This window comes from Styela clava, chromosome 5 (genome assembly GCF_964204865.1).
Source record: "Styela clava chromosome 5, kaStyClav1.hap1.2, whole genome shotgun sequence".
NCBI lineage: Eukaryota > Metazoa > Chordata > Ascidiacea > Stolidobranchia > Styelidae > Styela > Styela clava.
This window is the reverse complement of record NC_135254.1, coordinates 4,876,594-4,891,576: the sequence shown is the minus strand read 5'-3', so window position 1 is coordinate 4,891,576 and position 14,983 is coordinate 4,876,594. Positions and strand designations below refer to the sequence as shown.

The following is a 14,983-nucleotide window of genomic DNA, read 5'->3' as shown; positions in this document are numbered from 1 at the left end:
GTTCCCATACTATAACCTTGTCAAATTTTGTCACACTTGAGGGTAAATATATATAGTTGGGAAATTGGTATATGAAATCAGATCCAAGCTACGTCCTGGGATGAGATAATATAAAAACGTTGGACAAACGAAATAAGCGTATGGAGGGGGTTCAATATATATATAGGCTTATAGGGTGTTCGTGATGTCTTAATTTTTTTTTTAAATTGCAAAGGGAATTCATCGATACCATGTATTGTTTCGGCCCTCACAGATGTATTAAATGAATTAAAAATACTTAAACAATTACTGATTAAAAAACAACAAACCTGGTTAAGATATATTGATTGACTTCATAACAAAATTGAAATTGTAAAGAGACTTCATGGACACCCTGTATGTTCTTGGTAACAATAGATTCAAAACTTTGGCTGACAGCTTGAGTATACATACGAAACGAAACATGGGACACGACATGTTTAGGACACCCCCATTTGAACTGCTATATTTAAAAAACTTTTGCTAGACATGACTATTTGTATGTCAACACGGAATCAAATATTTCCTGATTGATGACCTTTCGAGATCTGGCCTTGTCTATAAAATTTCCACAGCTTCTGTGACTTCAAGTCTGACGGTTTACTTGCATAAAACTCTTGCCTGGCCCAGGGAGTACCCAGAAGGGTTAGGGGTCGGACTCTCTTTCCGAAATGTAAAAAAAAGCTTTTGTCTCCATAATACATAACAATTTTTCGTAGTTTGAAATGCTTCTTAAACATCCAAGACTTTTGAAAACCACGTTTTCCGGGTCCGCTAGCTGTTACGATATAACTTGAAAATTGGAAATGTCAGAACACTTCCTTTGGAAATTCCTGGCTACGCTCCTGGTACTGACAACCAGGCAGTAAAATTGGGGGAGGGGGGGGGTGGTATTTCGATTCAGCCCCAAGTCATCCAAATCCGACCTAGCTTTGATAAAAATTTTGACTCTGACTTCCCATTCGGATAACTCCTGTTACCGATTAAGTTCAGATAATGATTGGGATATTTTGTACAAACTCCCGTCACTGATGCAAAAGTTCGGGTACTCCTGAAGTATGCGCACCAAGATGTCGCACAACCTGAACCCTAATCTGTTACACAACCTGAGTTCAGGTTGTGCGCCATCTTGGTGCGCATACTTCAGGAGGACCTTTGAGACCCGCCCCACCCATGCATGTAAACCGGTGGACACGAACGACTGAAGCAACCTCTTTTTATTTGAATATTATGCGTACTTTCTTTAATAATTTCGTTTTACTAATTTAAAAATATAATAACCCTATTATGCCTATACTATATATTTTGCGAATGATTAGTTTGTGACTTGCCTCGATTAATGTATTTCACATATAGCCTAACAGAACAAACAATAATTGGGGGAATAAAGTTGGGGTAAATGGTGAGACAATTAAGATGTCTGGCGAACGCTTACAGTGAATGGTTGTGCAACCAGTGGCCCGCGGGCCAAATGTGCCCGCAAAGAAAAATTGTGCGGCCCGCGAAGTGCCAATTTTGAATGGTGTGCGGCCCGCAAAATGAGTTTTTATTTTAGTTTAGTTTGGTACGTACGAGTAATTTTAATCCTTTTGCGTTGCAAATTATATACCTGGGTCTAATTTATTATCAATGCCTATGACGTCACAATGCAGTTTTGTGCTTGCAACCACTAGAAAGTTTATGTTATTTAGGTGCGGCCCGCGGTTTTACCCAGTTATTTCTATCTGGCCTTCCTGTATTGAAGGTTACACACACCTGTTTTACAGGAACATGGTTTACGTAATCCTTGATTGATAACTTTCGATGAACCGACACCCTCCTGTCACAAAAAATATGGCAATGTTAATACGACGAAAAGGAGTGCAATTTCCTCCTGAATGCTTTAAAATGCTGTCACTGGCTGAGGGATTGCAATAGTCCTGTCAAGGCCCTCTTGATTTGAAAATGCTTTGCGATTAATAGTGTGTACCGATCACTTGCCGTGAGAATTATCAACTAATAGTATTTAACTAATTCTATATTATCTATTTAATTTTTGTGTAACGTTTCCAATATACCAAACCATTGTTATATTTTATTTCGAGTAATTAAATAAATAATTACTAATTAAAAGTGTTTTCGTATATATATATAGGGTAGACAGTGTCGTACCTAGGATCTCGTTAAAGTATACAAAAGTTTAAATCTGTGACGTCATCAGTAGGACGCATCCACATAAATTTTCGGTACTCCCGTTGTATGTATTACCAAGAAGGCATACAACCTGAACATAGTATGTGTACCAGGTTGGGGTTATCAGGTTGCGCGCCATCTTGGAAACATACTACGGAAGCGACCCAGGTTAGGCCATAGTTCCATTCCCATTTTCCTTACTTTAGTTCTATTACAAGTTCGGAGACTGTCTGTGTTAACCAAGTAAATATACTCCCTTCCCGTAGGCTTCAGTTCCGTTACACAACTTGATGTAACGTAGGCGAATAAAATTAGTTACCTCTATATTGGTACATACACTTCTGTTGCGCTCTCAAATACTGATGCGAGTCAAGGATCGGAAGGAAAGAAATTGAATTTCTGACATCTCGAACGATTCGCGTCCATTATTTTATACTAAGAATTCTTGATTAGCAATAGGCACATGAGAAATTAGATTTCAAGTAACATCAATTAAAATGTTTTCGAGAACGTCGGATTTATCGCGCTTTTGGCGTGGTGGATTTTCAATTATACGTCATATATATATCTAAATATTGTAGCTTACTACAGTAAATACTACAGTCACTACAGGGTGTTGAAAAAGTTGCGCGAATTTTTTTGTCATGGCAACGTTAAAAAGGTAATTGTTAAAAAACTTCAATCGTGAAATGTTTAATGGCATTTCACCGTAATTTAATTCTGTTAAAAAATTGTCTGTCGTTAAATATTTTAAGTAGCATTTCATCTTAACTTCTGTTAATTTTTCGTTACTTTTTTAACTGTATTTCTAGCTCTGGTACGCACAGGATTTCAAGGACCGGAAAGCAGGTTTTGATGTGTTATACCTATATAGCTTTATTTTTATACAAATTCAGTCAAAGCATTTGATTAATACAAAATTTTTGAGGGGGTAGTTCGATCGTCGCATGTCCCGCCAGTCCATATTACCCTAATTTAGATCCACCACATACAGAATAGCGGAGTATTTTGGTACAGACAAAATGAGGCGCAGATCTTACCACTACATGGCAGCTCCTGCCACGAACTAACCGATGGTGGCTCTTGCCATGAGTTATGGCGTTAGCACCGGATATTCACAAAGTCATGTACCAGATTTTAGTTTATCATGAGAATTATATCTACTTAAACCTAACCCCAAATCCATCCAAACTGTATCAATGAAATAACTTATCCAATATTTATCACCATCAGGGGCAGCCCTGCTATTACAGCCGACATGCCGTGGTTATGGCAGCAAAATGTTACCCGCTTTTGGTTTTCAATTTGCTCTCGCCTTTGTGGCAGCTAAAAAATCAGTCGCCACGGGTTTGATCATAAGGCCATGGTTTGGAAATCCCGCCATGATTTTGCGGCAGATTCAGACGCCACGAAATACTTGAAACTGCACTTGGACAATATAGTAGCTGGATTAATCCATTCTACTGCACTGATTTAAAGCTTTGCTTCAGGCCGTGGCTGTCCATATAATTAAGCTGTCTTGTCGGCTTTCCTCCCCCAGAATGAATATGTAAATCCTGTAATTACTTATCGATTTTAATCGGTAAGTATGCAAGCATGTTCGTACTCTTTCTAATCCTTACTTAATATGTACTGTGCAACTTCCCAGAAACGCCAACCAAAATGTACATGAACAGCACCGCTTCGAAATAATATAAAGGGATATCCCAATTCTGTAAACAACAAGGTTTATTATTGCCTTGCAGCGCCATCTTGGGGCGATGCTGTTCTCGCATAAAAACGTTTCGCGCTGTGCTAATTTTGTAGCCATAAGTCTTAAGCTATTTTAAGGTTGCCGCTGACAAATAGACCGAATGGTCATTTCGCGGTTATCCCGTCATTCTGTACAAATATTTTTTTTATTTTTCTTGTTTTCATTTTGTTATATTTTATCGGAATGACAAATAAAAAACGATTTGATTGATTGATAGGTTTTTGTCTGTTAGATGCACGCGATATCTCACGAAAGCGAGGTTGAATCTGCTCCAAATTTTGCATGTGCATTCATCATAGCTCGGATCAGAAGCCTATTGACGTTCGATGAATTATGTCGTATAATTAGCGAGTTATTAATTAATTTGTGATATGACACACGGTGTCACTATGGAGTAAGAGCGCTGTTTTGGGGCATCCCCTAACCTTCGATCGATAAGTCTCCGGTCACCGACCGATATTCTCGTTTCATAGTTATCCCATTGCAAAAAAACACTTAGACTGGTACAGAATTGTGTACTCACAAAATAAGTTTAAAAAATAGTTTGTTCCACAGCAAGCAAAAAGAGAAAATGTAAAAACAGGCGCAGGAGTTCAATTAACTGATTTACATTTGTGAGGCGAATCCTGACTTTTATCGGAAAAAATATTACAGGAAAATTAAGTATACTGGTGCACAACAAGCCTACCGGAACATTCAGATTTACCATCTATACAGCACCTTTTCCATATGTATATTAAATAACTTGTATATTAAGACATCTAGTTAAAATTTCAAATTCACCCAGGGTAAGAGTTTCAGAATGAAAGTCAAGATCATTATTTTTAAGTAACTGCAGTTACAGCACAGCATTTGATATGAAAAACATTCATCGCATCGGAAATAAAACATTCGTGCCAACATGAGTTGGAAAACTTGATAAACATTAGTGGCATTCAAAAGGAAAATTTACAAGCTAAATTTTTGAGAAGGACTGTTTACAACATACGGGAACTTGCAGCTGATTTCGTGTAACCATATCATTATTGTTGATAAAGGCGATATTTGAAACAATCCCAACCAAGTCCACGCAAGCCCGCAAATAGTAGAGATGAGGTAATTTTTTTAACCCTCAAAGCACACATTATTAGCTTTGTTCTGTTTTATCATTACTTTTAGCCTCTTTTCGCATTTTAAACATATATTTTATTTTCCCTAAAAGTCCTTTTTCTTCCGGTTCAGGGATTGTCTCTAGTTTTGTTCCACTCATTTCGGCTTCTATTTGTGGAGCGTAGAACATGTCAAATAATTCTTTAGCTTGAAGTGGAGGTTCATGGTGTTTTTCAGCTCTGCGAAAAAAAAAAATAATGTTTGGTACCGTAGTGTGTGTGCCAGGTTAGGATAAGGCCATAATTTTATTCTGATTTTCTTTATTTTAGTTACGAATTCGGGACTGTCTGTGTTAGCCAAGTGGATATACCCCCAGAGGTTTCAGTCCCTTTACACAACTTGATGTAAAGTAGACGAACAAAATTAGTTACCTCCACATTAGCACGCACACTTCTGGAGCACCTAATTTTTACCTTTAAATTATTGAAGCATTGACGCTAATTAAGAAAGGATTTTCCTATTTACCCCGGGAAAAGGAAAGCCGATATAACTGAATAATGACAAACCACAACCACTCGTCCGATTACCAGTCCATGTTAGGTGATTGGGTTAGTTAGCCAGTTGTTTGTTTTTTGAAACGTGAACTTGATGGTGGAGGAAGCCATTACCGCCCAGCGATTACATGAACCACCCTACGACGGCAAAGAGTTTGAATACACAAACTTGATTCGGTCTTACTCTTGTGTCTTGCACACTATGCAGGCCTCGTTCTTATATACAGGGTGTCCAAATAATTTTGCCCAATTTTATGGTAATAACAATAGTAAGTTTAAATAAATTTTATTGTATTATAAATAAGAACTACAAGCACAATAGGAACTATAAAAAAACATAAATTTTGGATAAACTGAAATAAATATGAAAAAAGACTGTTAATTAGGAACACTTTAAAAATTGTTAATTTTTTAGGTAACTTCAATCATCGCTTTCATAAGCATGAATTAGTGGCTTTCTTCTTCCCAATTTCAGTTTTAAAATGAAACTCCCGGCGATGACTTACACCAGGAATTTCCAAACATTTAAACTCTGGACTCCTTCGAATATATTAAAATTTTTCGCGACCATTGTGAAGTCAGCATTGTTATGCCAATGTCCTATGTATTCCGGATGGAATTTATTTTTTGCACTAGTTGTATATATTGTACTTTATGTGAGATTGGTGTATTCTTTGCGACCCCTCAAATATCTTGCCCCTCCCCCGCAGGGTCTTGCCCCCAGTTTGGAAAGTCCTGGTCCAATACAAAATAACAACTACAGGTGTACCCACCCTTGTTAACGAATCCGATGCCCGGCATGGACTGGTAACCGGGCAAGAGGCATTGGTTTGCCATTTGATTAAGCCGTCTTCTTGGCTCTCGTCTCCACCGGGATAAATTTCAAATCTTATCATAATTACACAACATTGACTCACTTGTAAGACACGTAAGGTTTTAGGTTGAAGTCTTTCAAATCCGGAACCATTATCATCGGAATTTTTTCTCGAACGGGAATAGTCTGACCAAGTTCATTTACTTCTTCTTCATCCAATTCACCCATCGCTGTGAGAAAGAGAAAAATTATTTTTTGTCATTTTACTTCAAGTTAGGGCTCTAAATCATATACTAAACATGGAGAGAGCACTCACGTGTGGAATAATTTTAGGCAGGCCCGTAGCCAAGAGGGGGCCTCAGGACCCCTTTATGAAATGTAGAAAATGCATGCAGCTAAACTTTTATTCTATACTTACACGTTTCCCAAGGTTTTGGCTCCTTTTTCCTATCAGTATATCTTCCTTGCATAGGTCGTCTGAACGAAGCCCGAGGTGTTCGCCTTCTATTAGTCGGCACTGCTTTTTCAATGCTTGATCTAATGACTGCGGTTAGTCTCATGGTTATAGTTATTATGCACTGAATAAAATAACAATTATTTTAGTATCAAGATTGAAAATAATTTGGCGAGAAAGAATTTTAAATTGGTAAAATAAGCAGTAAAGGAACTCAAGATAAAGAGCGTTAAGATAGGATTTTCAGTTTAATTTAGGACACAAAAACCGGGGCAGAGCCAGGAAAGCTAAGGGGAGGGTTAAATTTTGAATTAAAAGTTAGACCGTATCAGCTACTAGGTCCAACCGGGGGGGAAATCTTGTGTTTTCAATAGTCTTGAGGGACGAAACTTCGTTTCAAGCCACGGAAAAGGAAATGCTTTTTTTTACAATTTATAAGTAGAGAGGGGTTCCAACCTCAAAATCCCTGGCTACACCCCAGCAAACAACACAAAATAGCAAAAAGTTAATAGCACAATTACACCAAAAAATGCAAAACACATTGCGATACAAGAAAGCAGCAACATCAACACGAGGAAAATATTAAATACATTTCAGAAAAATAGATTTCAAAAGCTGGGATCGAGTCGAATTTTCATTCGACCTGACTATATCGGTGAATAACCTTGTTTCATAGTTTCAAGGTTAGGGGTATCGCTTATTGGAAATTGCACTCACAGGCCTATTTAAAACCCAGCAGTCAAAGCAACCACTTTTAACAGTTATCAAAAACAAACATTTATCTATGCAGCATTTTCCAACTATATTAGAGGCAGCCATTTTTTTATGTAAGTGTGCCATGAGTTTCTTCCCTTTTAATTCGGCGCTGCGCGAACAAGAAGTTTTAGAACCGCTGAACTAAGCCATTGGTTTAAAAAAAAGTTATAACTTATAAATAATAGCAAGAATAAATATTTGTACCATTATTGAACACGAAAAAAATGGAAATTTAAAAACAAAAATTGTCACACTTTTTTAGTTGTCCCACATTTAAGAAAAAGTAAGGTAGCCATATAGAAAATCGCATTATCGCAAAATATACTGTTAGATTGCAGATGTATTACGAAGGAAACACAACCAGGGTTCCCGCTAATTTTAGTTTAAAAATGTGCAAAACATAGTCCAAGGGCCACAACCTGGCCCGCCTTGTCGACAGTCCGATTTTTACCCGAAAAAAATCCGAACTCGTCAGTTTTTGTTTAAAAGGCACTGCGTAAAAATAAGTAATTTTTTGATTTTGTCGTTGCGTCAAATCGTTTGGCTTATGAGCGCACAATCGAAATGACATTATGCTAACTTATTTCCAACAGCTACAACTCATACGTCATGTTACAATTTGTAGGGTCGGCTTTCAATAAATTCATCATTTTAAGAGGCCGGCTTATATGCGAGGATATACGGATGTAAAATAATCTGGCATCAGGGTTTAATATAAACCAGCAAGGAATAAAGAAGGAAATTGCAAATCAATACATAAAGGAAGCTGTTGACATGGTTTATTACGGGCTATAATTTATCAATCTTGAAAAAATATATTTTTCGATTTTAAACTGCTGTATCTTTATTAAAATATTTTAGTTAAAATTGCTTAGAATTAGGTTTGATATCAGCTCAATTGCTCAATCACCTATTTTATGGTATTATTTTCAGACGGAACTTTCAACATTTATATATGCATACGATAATGCTGCTATTTTCAATTTTTCCTGAGAAAATAAGTTGAATTAGATTGCACTAAATAGATCAACAACACCTAAATTTTTAATAAAACTCAGGCGTCGTAAGATAGAAAGGGGCTGAGAAATTCATAAAGCGTGACCAGTCAGCATCATCATATTAAAATATACATAAGCCAATGCTGCTAATTTCAATTTCTTTCTGGGAAAATTGAGGTTGATTGAATTGCACTAAAATAAAATTTTCTAAATAATTTAGGCGTCATAAGATAGAATAGGGCCTAGCCATTTTTCCACTTCAGTGACTGACATTCCCTTCCTAGTTGCATAGTTTTCGACTTGATCTTTGGCAATTTTACCGACAGAAAAATAATTCGAATGCTCGTTCGCAAAGTACAACCCAGAGACGGATGCAGCCGGGTTCATAGCAAGCGATTCTGTCAATTTGACGCCAATTTTTTTATCTACGTTCATCAAATTCCACATGGTTAGTTTTTCTGTGTGATCGGGTTGGCTGGGGTATCCAGGTGCAGGTCGAATACCTTTATATTTAATTTTATGTAGTTCTTTCGCCTGTAAACGTTCTTCTTCGCTGTACCCCCATAAATTTTTACGCACGTCTTCATGTAGATATTCAGCGAATGCTTCTGCTAGTCGGTCGGCGATAGCTTTCGCCATTATACTGTTGAAATCATCATTATTTTTTTCAAATTCAGCGCACATTCCAGTCACGCCGAAACAACCGACAGCAAAAAATCCAAGATAATCTTTCACCCCCGATGAACGTGAGGCAATGAAATCTGACAAACAATAATACGGTTCGTTGGATTCATCGTCTTTTTCTGCTTGTTGCCGAAGCCCATAAAATGTCGCACTTGGGGTCAAAGGTCGTGGCATGCCATCTTCTTCAAATACATGAATATCGTCTCCTTCTGAACAAGCAGGGTAGAACCCAACTATACCTTGTAAAGTCAGTAGCTTCCTTTGAACAATTCGATCTAACAATTTTTGAGCGTCGTCAAAAAGTTTTTTAGCTTCCTCCCCAACTGTCTTGTCTTTAAATATTTTTGGGTATGCTCGATTTGGATATTTTCCTCGTAATTGCCAAACGTCGAAAAACGGTTTCCAGTCGATGTACGAAGTCACAATTTCGAGATTGAAATCAATAAACTCTTTTGTCCCAATAAACGTAGGCGTTGTAGGTTCACGGCACTTTTTCCAGTCGATAGCGAGCCCATTTTCTCTAGCTTTTTCCAACGATAGATATACTCTATCAAGTAAATTTTCATAATGGTTTGTGCGGACGTCTTCATACTCTTCAGCTATTTCTTGCACATAGACAGGTTTCAAATCCTCGTTAAGAAGTGAGGAACACACAACAACGCTTTTTGAAGCGTCAAGAACATGAATAGCCGGCTGGTTATACCTCGGAGAAATTTTCACTGCTGTATGAGCTTGTGATGTTGTAGCACCACCTATCAGTAACGGAAGTTTAAAATTTTGACGTTCCATTTCCTTTGCGACGTGTATCATTTCGTCTAACGATGGAGTAATCAATCCCGAAAGCCCAATAATGTCGGCCTTGTTCTGAATAGCAGTGTCAAGAATTTTTTGGCATGGTGTCATGACCCCTAGATCAATGACTTTAAAGTTGTTGCAGCCCAAAACGACGCCAACTATATTCTTTCCAATGTCATGGACATCTCCTTTTACGGTAGCGAGGACAATTGTTCCATTATATTGACTATTATCATCGACTTCAGTCTCTCCATTTTGGACTCCGTTCACCGCTAACCTTTTCTTCTCTTCTTCCATAAAAGGTAGCAAATACCCTACAGACTTTTTCATCACTCTTGCGGATTTGATAACTTGTGGTAAAAACATTTTTCCTGCGCCAAATAAGTCACCAACGATTCCCATCCCTTTCATTAGAGGACCTTCAATTACATTTAGCACTCTTGGATATCGTTCAACATTTTTTTTGCACTCCTCCGTGTCTTCAATGACATATTTATCTATTCCTTTCACAAGCGCATGTTCAAGACGTTTTTCTACTTCAAATGTTCGCCATTCTTCCGTTTCAATGACCTTTTTGCCACCACGACCTTTCGTTTCAGCGTACACTAGTAATTTTTCTGTTCCAGCCGAGTCTTTATTCCAAATTAATTTTTCGCAAAGATCAAGGAGTTCTTCATCAATGTCGTCATAGACAGGTAAATTACCAGCATTGACAATTCCCATGTCCATCCCTGATTTTATGGCGTGAAACAAAAATACTGAGTGCATTGCCTCTCTGATTGCGTCCATTCCACGAAATGAGAACGATAAATTTGACAAGCCGCCACTAACTCGTGCACCAGGAAGATGTTCTTTTATCAATTTTGTCGCTTCGATGAAATTTATTGCATATTTATCGTGTTCTGTCATTCCCGTAGCTATGGTCAAAATATTGGGGTCAAAAATGATGTCACAAGGGTTAAAGCCAACTGTTTTCACAAGGATATTATACGAGCGAGTACAAATTCGAATTTTATCTTGAATTTCTGTCGCTTGACCTTTTTCGTCAAATGCCATAACCACTACAGCAGCTCCGAATCTTTTCACGAGTGTTGCCTTGGCGATAAAATCCTCTTCGCCTTCTTTGAGACTAATACTGTTGACGATGCATTTCCCCTGCGTGCATTTTAACCCCGATAAAATAACTTCAAAGTTCGAAGAATCTATACAGAAAGGGACTTTAGCGACCTCTGGTTCTGCACTCAGCTGGTTGACAAATCTCGCCATTGCTCGTTTTCCATCTAACATTCCGTCATCCATGTTGATATCCAGAATTTGTGCTCCCATGGCAACCTGTTGCTTAGCGACCTCTACTGCTTCCTCGTAATTATTTTTCTGGATTAATTTCGCAAATCGACGCGATCCAGCGACATTACACCGTTCCCCAATATTAACGAAATTAGTGTATTTGTTCAAAATTGCAGGTTCAAGGCCAGAAAGGAACATGGAAGTGCGATCAATGTTTTTCGATATTTTTCTCGGCGGAATTTCACTCACAGCGTCTGCAATTGCTTTTATATGTGCCGGTGTCGTTCCACAACATCCTCCAACAATATTAACTAGTCCTGATGAAGCGAACTCCGCTAAATATTTTGATGTCATTTCAGGTGTTTCGTCGTATCCCCCAAAAGTGTTAGGAAGGCCTGCATTGGGGTAACAAATGATACTTTTGTCTGAGAAATTACTCAAAGCTTCAACAAAAGGTCGCATTTCTGCGGCGCCGAGAGCGCAATTTAATCCGATGCACATAGGTTTTCCATGAGAAATGCTGATCGCAAATGCTTCTACTGTTTGACCAGACAATGTCCTCCCACTTTTGTCTACAATTGTGCCAGATATAAAAACAGGAATATCTTTTACGTGAGAATAATCCTCCATTTCGATTACTTTTTCGACAGCAAAAATGGCTGCTTTTGCATTGGCTGTGTCAAAGATGGTTTCAATGAGTAAAATATCACATCCTCCATCAACGAGGCCTCTAATTTGTTCAGAATATGCCTCGACCAATTCATCGAAAGTTATGTTGCGAAAATCTGGTCTTTCTACCGACGGAGAGAGCGAAAGAGTACGATTTGTCGGACCTACGCTGCCTGCTACATATCTTTCTATTCCAGTCAACGCAGAAACATGTTTCGTAGCTTTTTTCGCTAAAATCGCAGACGCTTTGTTTAATTCATAAACAACATGTTCAAGTTTATAATCAGACTGTGCAATTGACGTTCCACTGAAAGTATTAGTTTCTACAAAATCAGCACCAGCTTTGAGGTAATCCACGTGAATATCGTAAATCAAATTTGGTTTTGTGAGACTTAGTAGATCATTATTACCTTTCAAAGAATGAGGGTGATCACAAAAACGTTCCCCGCGAAAATCTTCTTCTGTTAATTTATGTTTTTGAATCATAGTTCCCATCCCTCCATCAAAAATCATGATCCGACGTTTGAGTTCATTTTCGATTTTTACTCGAATGTTTGAAGAAATGTTGTTCACCTTGTCCTTCATTTTGGCGATTATTATGGTATCTTATAAATCTAACACTAGATATAATTACTGAAAACACAAATTGATATGAAATAAATGAAAGCAACTGCATTTTCAGATGTTACCAACTGCATTTTCAGATGTTACTATTACTGTATCAAGCATTACATTCACAGATTTACAAGGTACCGTAAGCCTGTAAGTTTTATAACATAATGTCAAGGTCTGTTTGCAGGTTTGTTAATTGTCCTCCATGGCGTCGATAATATCATGCCAGGTTCCACAAATAACTCAAATCTGAAATATCAATCAGAAGACTGGCCCACATTAAGTCACTAAGAGTTTGCCATATTATTTTCGTCCCTCTATCCTCGGGTCTTGTGTAGTTTCGTACGTAACGTACTTCTAGTAGGCGTAGCATAACAATTTTTTGACATGCCAATCCTAACCCTCACCTGACTACGCCATCCAAAAATTACGTCACAATCACGTCATTGAGCTTGCCAAATGCTCGTACGATCGCCCGAATTAGCATCGGCGCCGACGACGTCTGCGCGTCTTGGATGACAGTTCGCATAGTTTGAAGGGCTCTATTACGTCACTGTGACGTTGTAGTGACGTAATTTTTGGATGGTGTGGTCAGGTGGGGGTTAGGATTGACATGTGAAGAAATTGTTATGCTACGCCTACTAGAAGTACGTTAGGTATGAAACTACATGAGCCCCCTATCCTTTGGGTCCTGATCAAATATATGAATATCTGAATATGGAAGAGCCTGTCTTACAACACTGCTAACTTCTGAACTAATATTCTAACATATTTATGAATATCATTTTGACCATCCTGCACTGCATTTCAGCTTTTACTGCTAGATACCAAATCCTGCCTGGTTTGCCAAAATCGACATTCTGTGTTACAAACACCTTTTCAAAATGCTAAAATAAATTATCATTTCAGCAGTTTTTTTTTCTATTAAAGTCATTTTTTTTTTAAAGTTATAGGCTTAAAAATGTGATTTGCCGGATAGAGATCTTTCAAATAAATTACGCATTCTGGTCTCCGAATACCTACCCTAAATTGCAATGTTTGCAGCAAAATGACTAGTTGACGGCAAACCACATGAAAAACATGCTAAGAGAAACGTCTGACGCTCTGCAGCGAGTGGGACGAAAAAGACGTGCAGTCGGTTTATATAAGATCCTCGCATTCCAGGTCAGCGCTAGAGAGCAGTAAAATAGCTGAAGCGTGTCTATGGAATAAAAACGTAATCTCATAATAAAATCTTTTAAATGAAAATACAAATAGAAAAAATGTTGTACTATGTTATAAAATTTTGCTTAGATTATATTCCTTCTGTGAATATCGCATTTGGATAAAAGAAACGCAGGTTATTACTCATTGTTAAGGAAATATGACAAAGCAAATCCCGGGTACATTCGTTGGCAGAATCAAAAGAATACGTTCCATCATTGAAAATATTTCTTTTGAACCAAAATAAATATTATGTTTTTCAGACAAAGGGTATTGTATTTGGCCATAAATTATATTTAGTTTTATTTATTTTTTCCAGAATGGAACATATACTTCAAAAAATGCGCAACATTAAAATATTTGTTTTAGTTTCACATCTTTGCTTTTTTGCGCGTGGGCAATGCTCTTACCTTTAAAACTGTTTAGTCATGTTTCTTCAGCGCTCTGCTGCTTCTTCAGGTCTGTCAGTTCAGAGGTTGAAAACTTGTTAGAAATAGCGCGCTGTTTACCGAGAGCAAATTACAGTCGTTTTAATATTTATCTTAAGGAGCCAGTTCGCTATTTGATTAAGATGTTATTGTAATCTTTGATTAGACTGAAAGTACGATAGCCTACTACCTTCTGTACTATTATTGTACGTGGATCTTACTGGATATACTATCTGCATACCTACCTAATTTCACCTTGCAATCAATCACACTACTGCACTAACGTTACTTCAAGATGAACAAGGAAGTCCAAACCCAGATTCTGGCAGCTATCTCATCTCTTCAGGCCAAGCAAGAAGAGCTAATGTCACATGCAACTCTATTATCTGCCTCTAAAGACCATGGCAACCAGTCCCAGGATATCATTAAGTTCCAGAATGACGTGGCTCAAATCTCCTCCAAGATCCAGGAGATTATTAGCAGGCTGGAGACTTGTGAAAAGCAACAGGACGATTTAGAACAATACAGCCGAAGAAACTGTGTGATTCTCCATGGCTGTAGTTCTGTGCCAGAAACTGAATACCATAAGTTCGAAGACTTCGTAGTGAAAACTCTCAACGACAGCCTTAAACCCAACCATCCTATTGTGAACACTGACATTGATATTACTCACAAATTAAAATCAAGATCTCCGAAG

At 37.8% G+C, this 14,983-nt stretch overlaps 2 protein-coding genes across 2 annotated transcripts; both read right to left on the bottom strand.

Annotated features, from left to right (window-relative positions):
* Positions 1–4,444: 4,444 nt before the first annotated feature.
* LOC120344036 (uncharacterized) lies at positions 4,445–6,973 on the bottom strand. The gene is made up of 3 exons (XM_039413117.2): positions 6,819–6,973; positions 6,504–6,630; positions 4,445–5,271 (listed from the first exon to the last, which is right to left on the bottom strand). The coding sequence occupies exons 1-3, from the start codon at positions 6,958–6,960 to the stop codon at positions 5,070–5,072; spliced, it is 471 nt and encodes a 156-aa protein (XP_039269051.2). The 5' UTR covers positions 6,961–6,973; the 3' UTR covers positions 4,445–5,069.
* Positions 6,974–6,978: 5 nt separating this feature from the next.
* On the bottom strand, positions 6,979–12,689 carry LOC120344035 (methionine synthase-like). The gene has a single exon (XM_039413116.2). The coding sequence runs from the start codon at positions 12,626–12,628 to the stop codon at positions 8,825–8,827; it is 3,804 nt and encodes a 1,267-aa protein (XP_039269050.2). The 5' UTR covers positions 12,629–12,689; the 3' UTR covers positions 6,979–8,824.
* Positions 12,690–14,983: the final 2,294 nt, after the last annotated feature.

Excerpts from the sequence above, each read along its gene's own strand:
- LOC120344035 (XM_039413116.2), bottom strand. The coding sequence starts at position 12,628 with ATGAAGGACAAGGTGAACAACATTTCTTCAAACATTCGAGTAAAAATC.
- LOC120344036 (XM_039413117.2), bottom strand. The coding sequence starts at position 6,960 with ATGAGACTAACCGCAGTCATTAGATCAAGCATTGAAAAAGCAGTGCCG. Across the intron at positions 6,631-6,818 it reads GCCAAAACCTTGGGAAACGT|CGATGGGTGAATTGGATGAA; the intron begins GTAAGTATAGAA and ends TCTTTCTCACAG. Across the intron at positions 5,272-6,503 it reads AAACCTTACGTGTCTTACAA|AGCTGAAAAACACCATGAAC; the intron begins GTGAGTCAATGT and ends TTTTTTTCGCAG.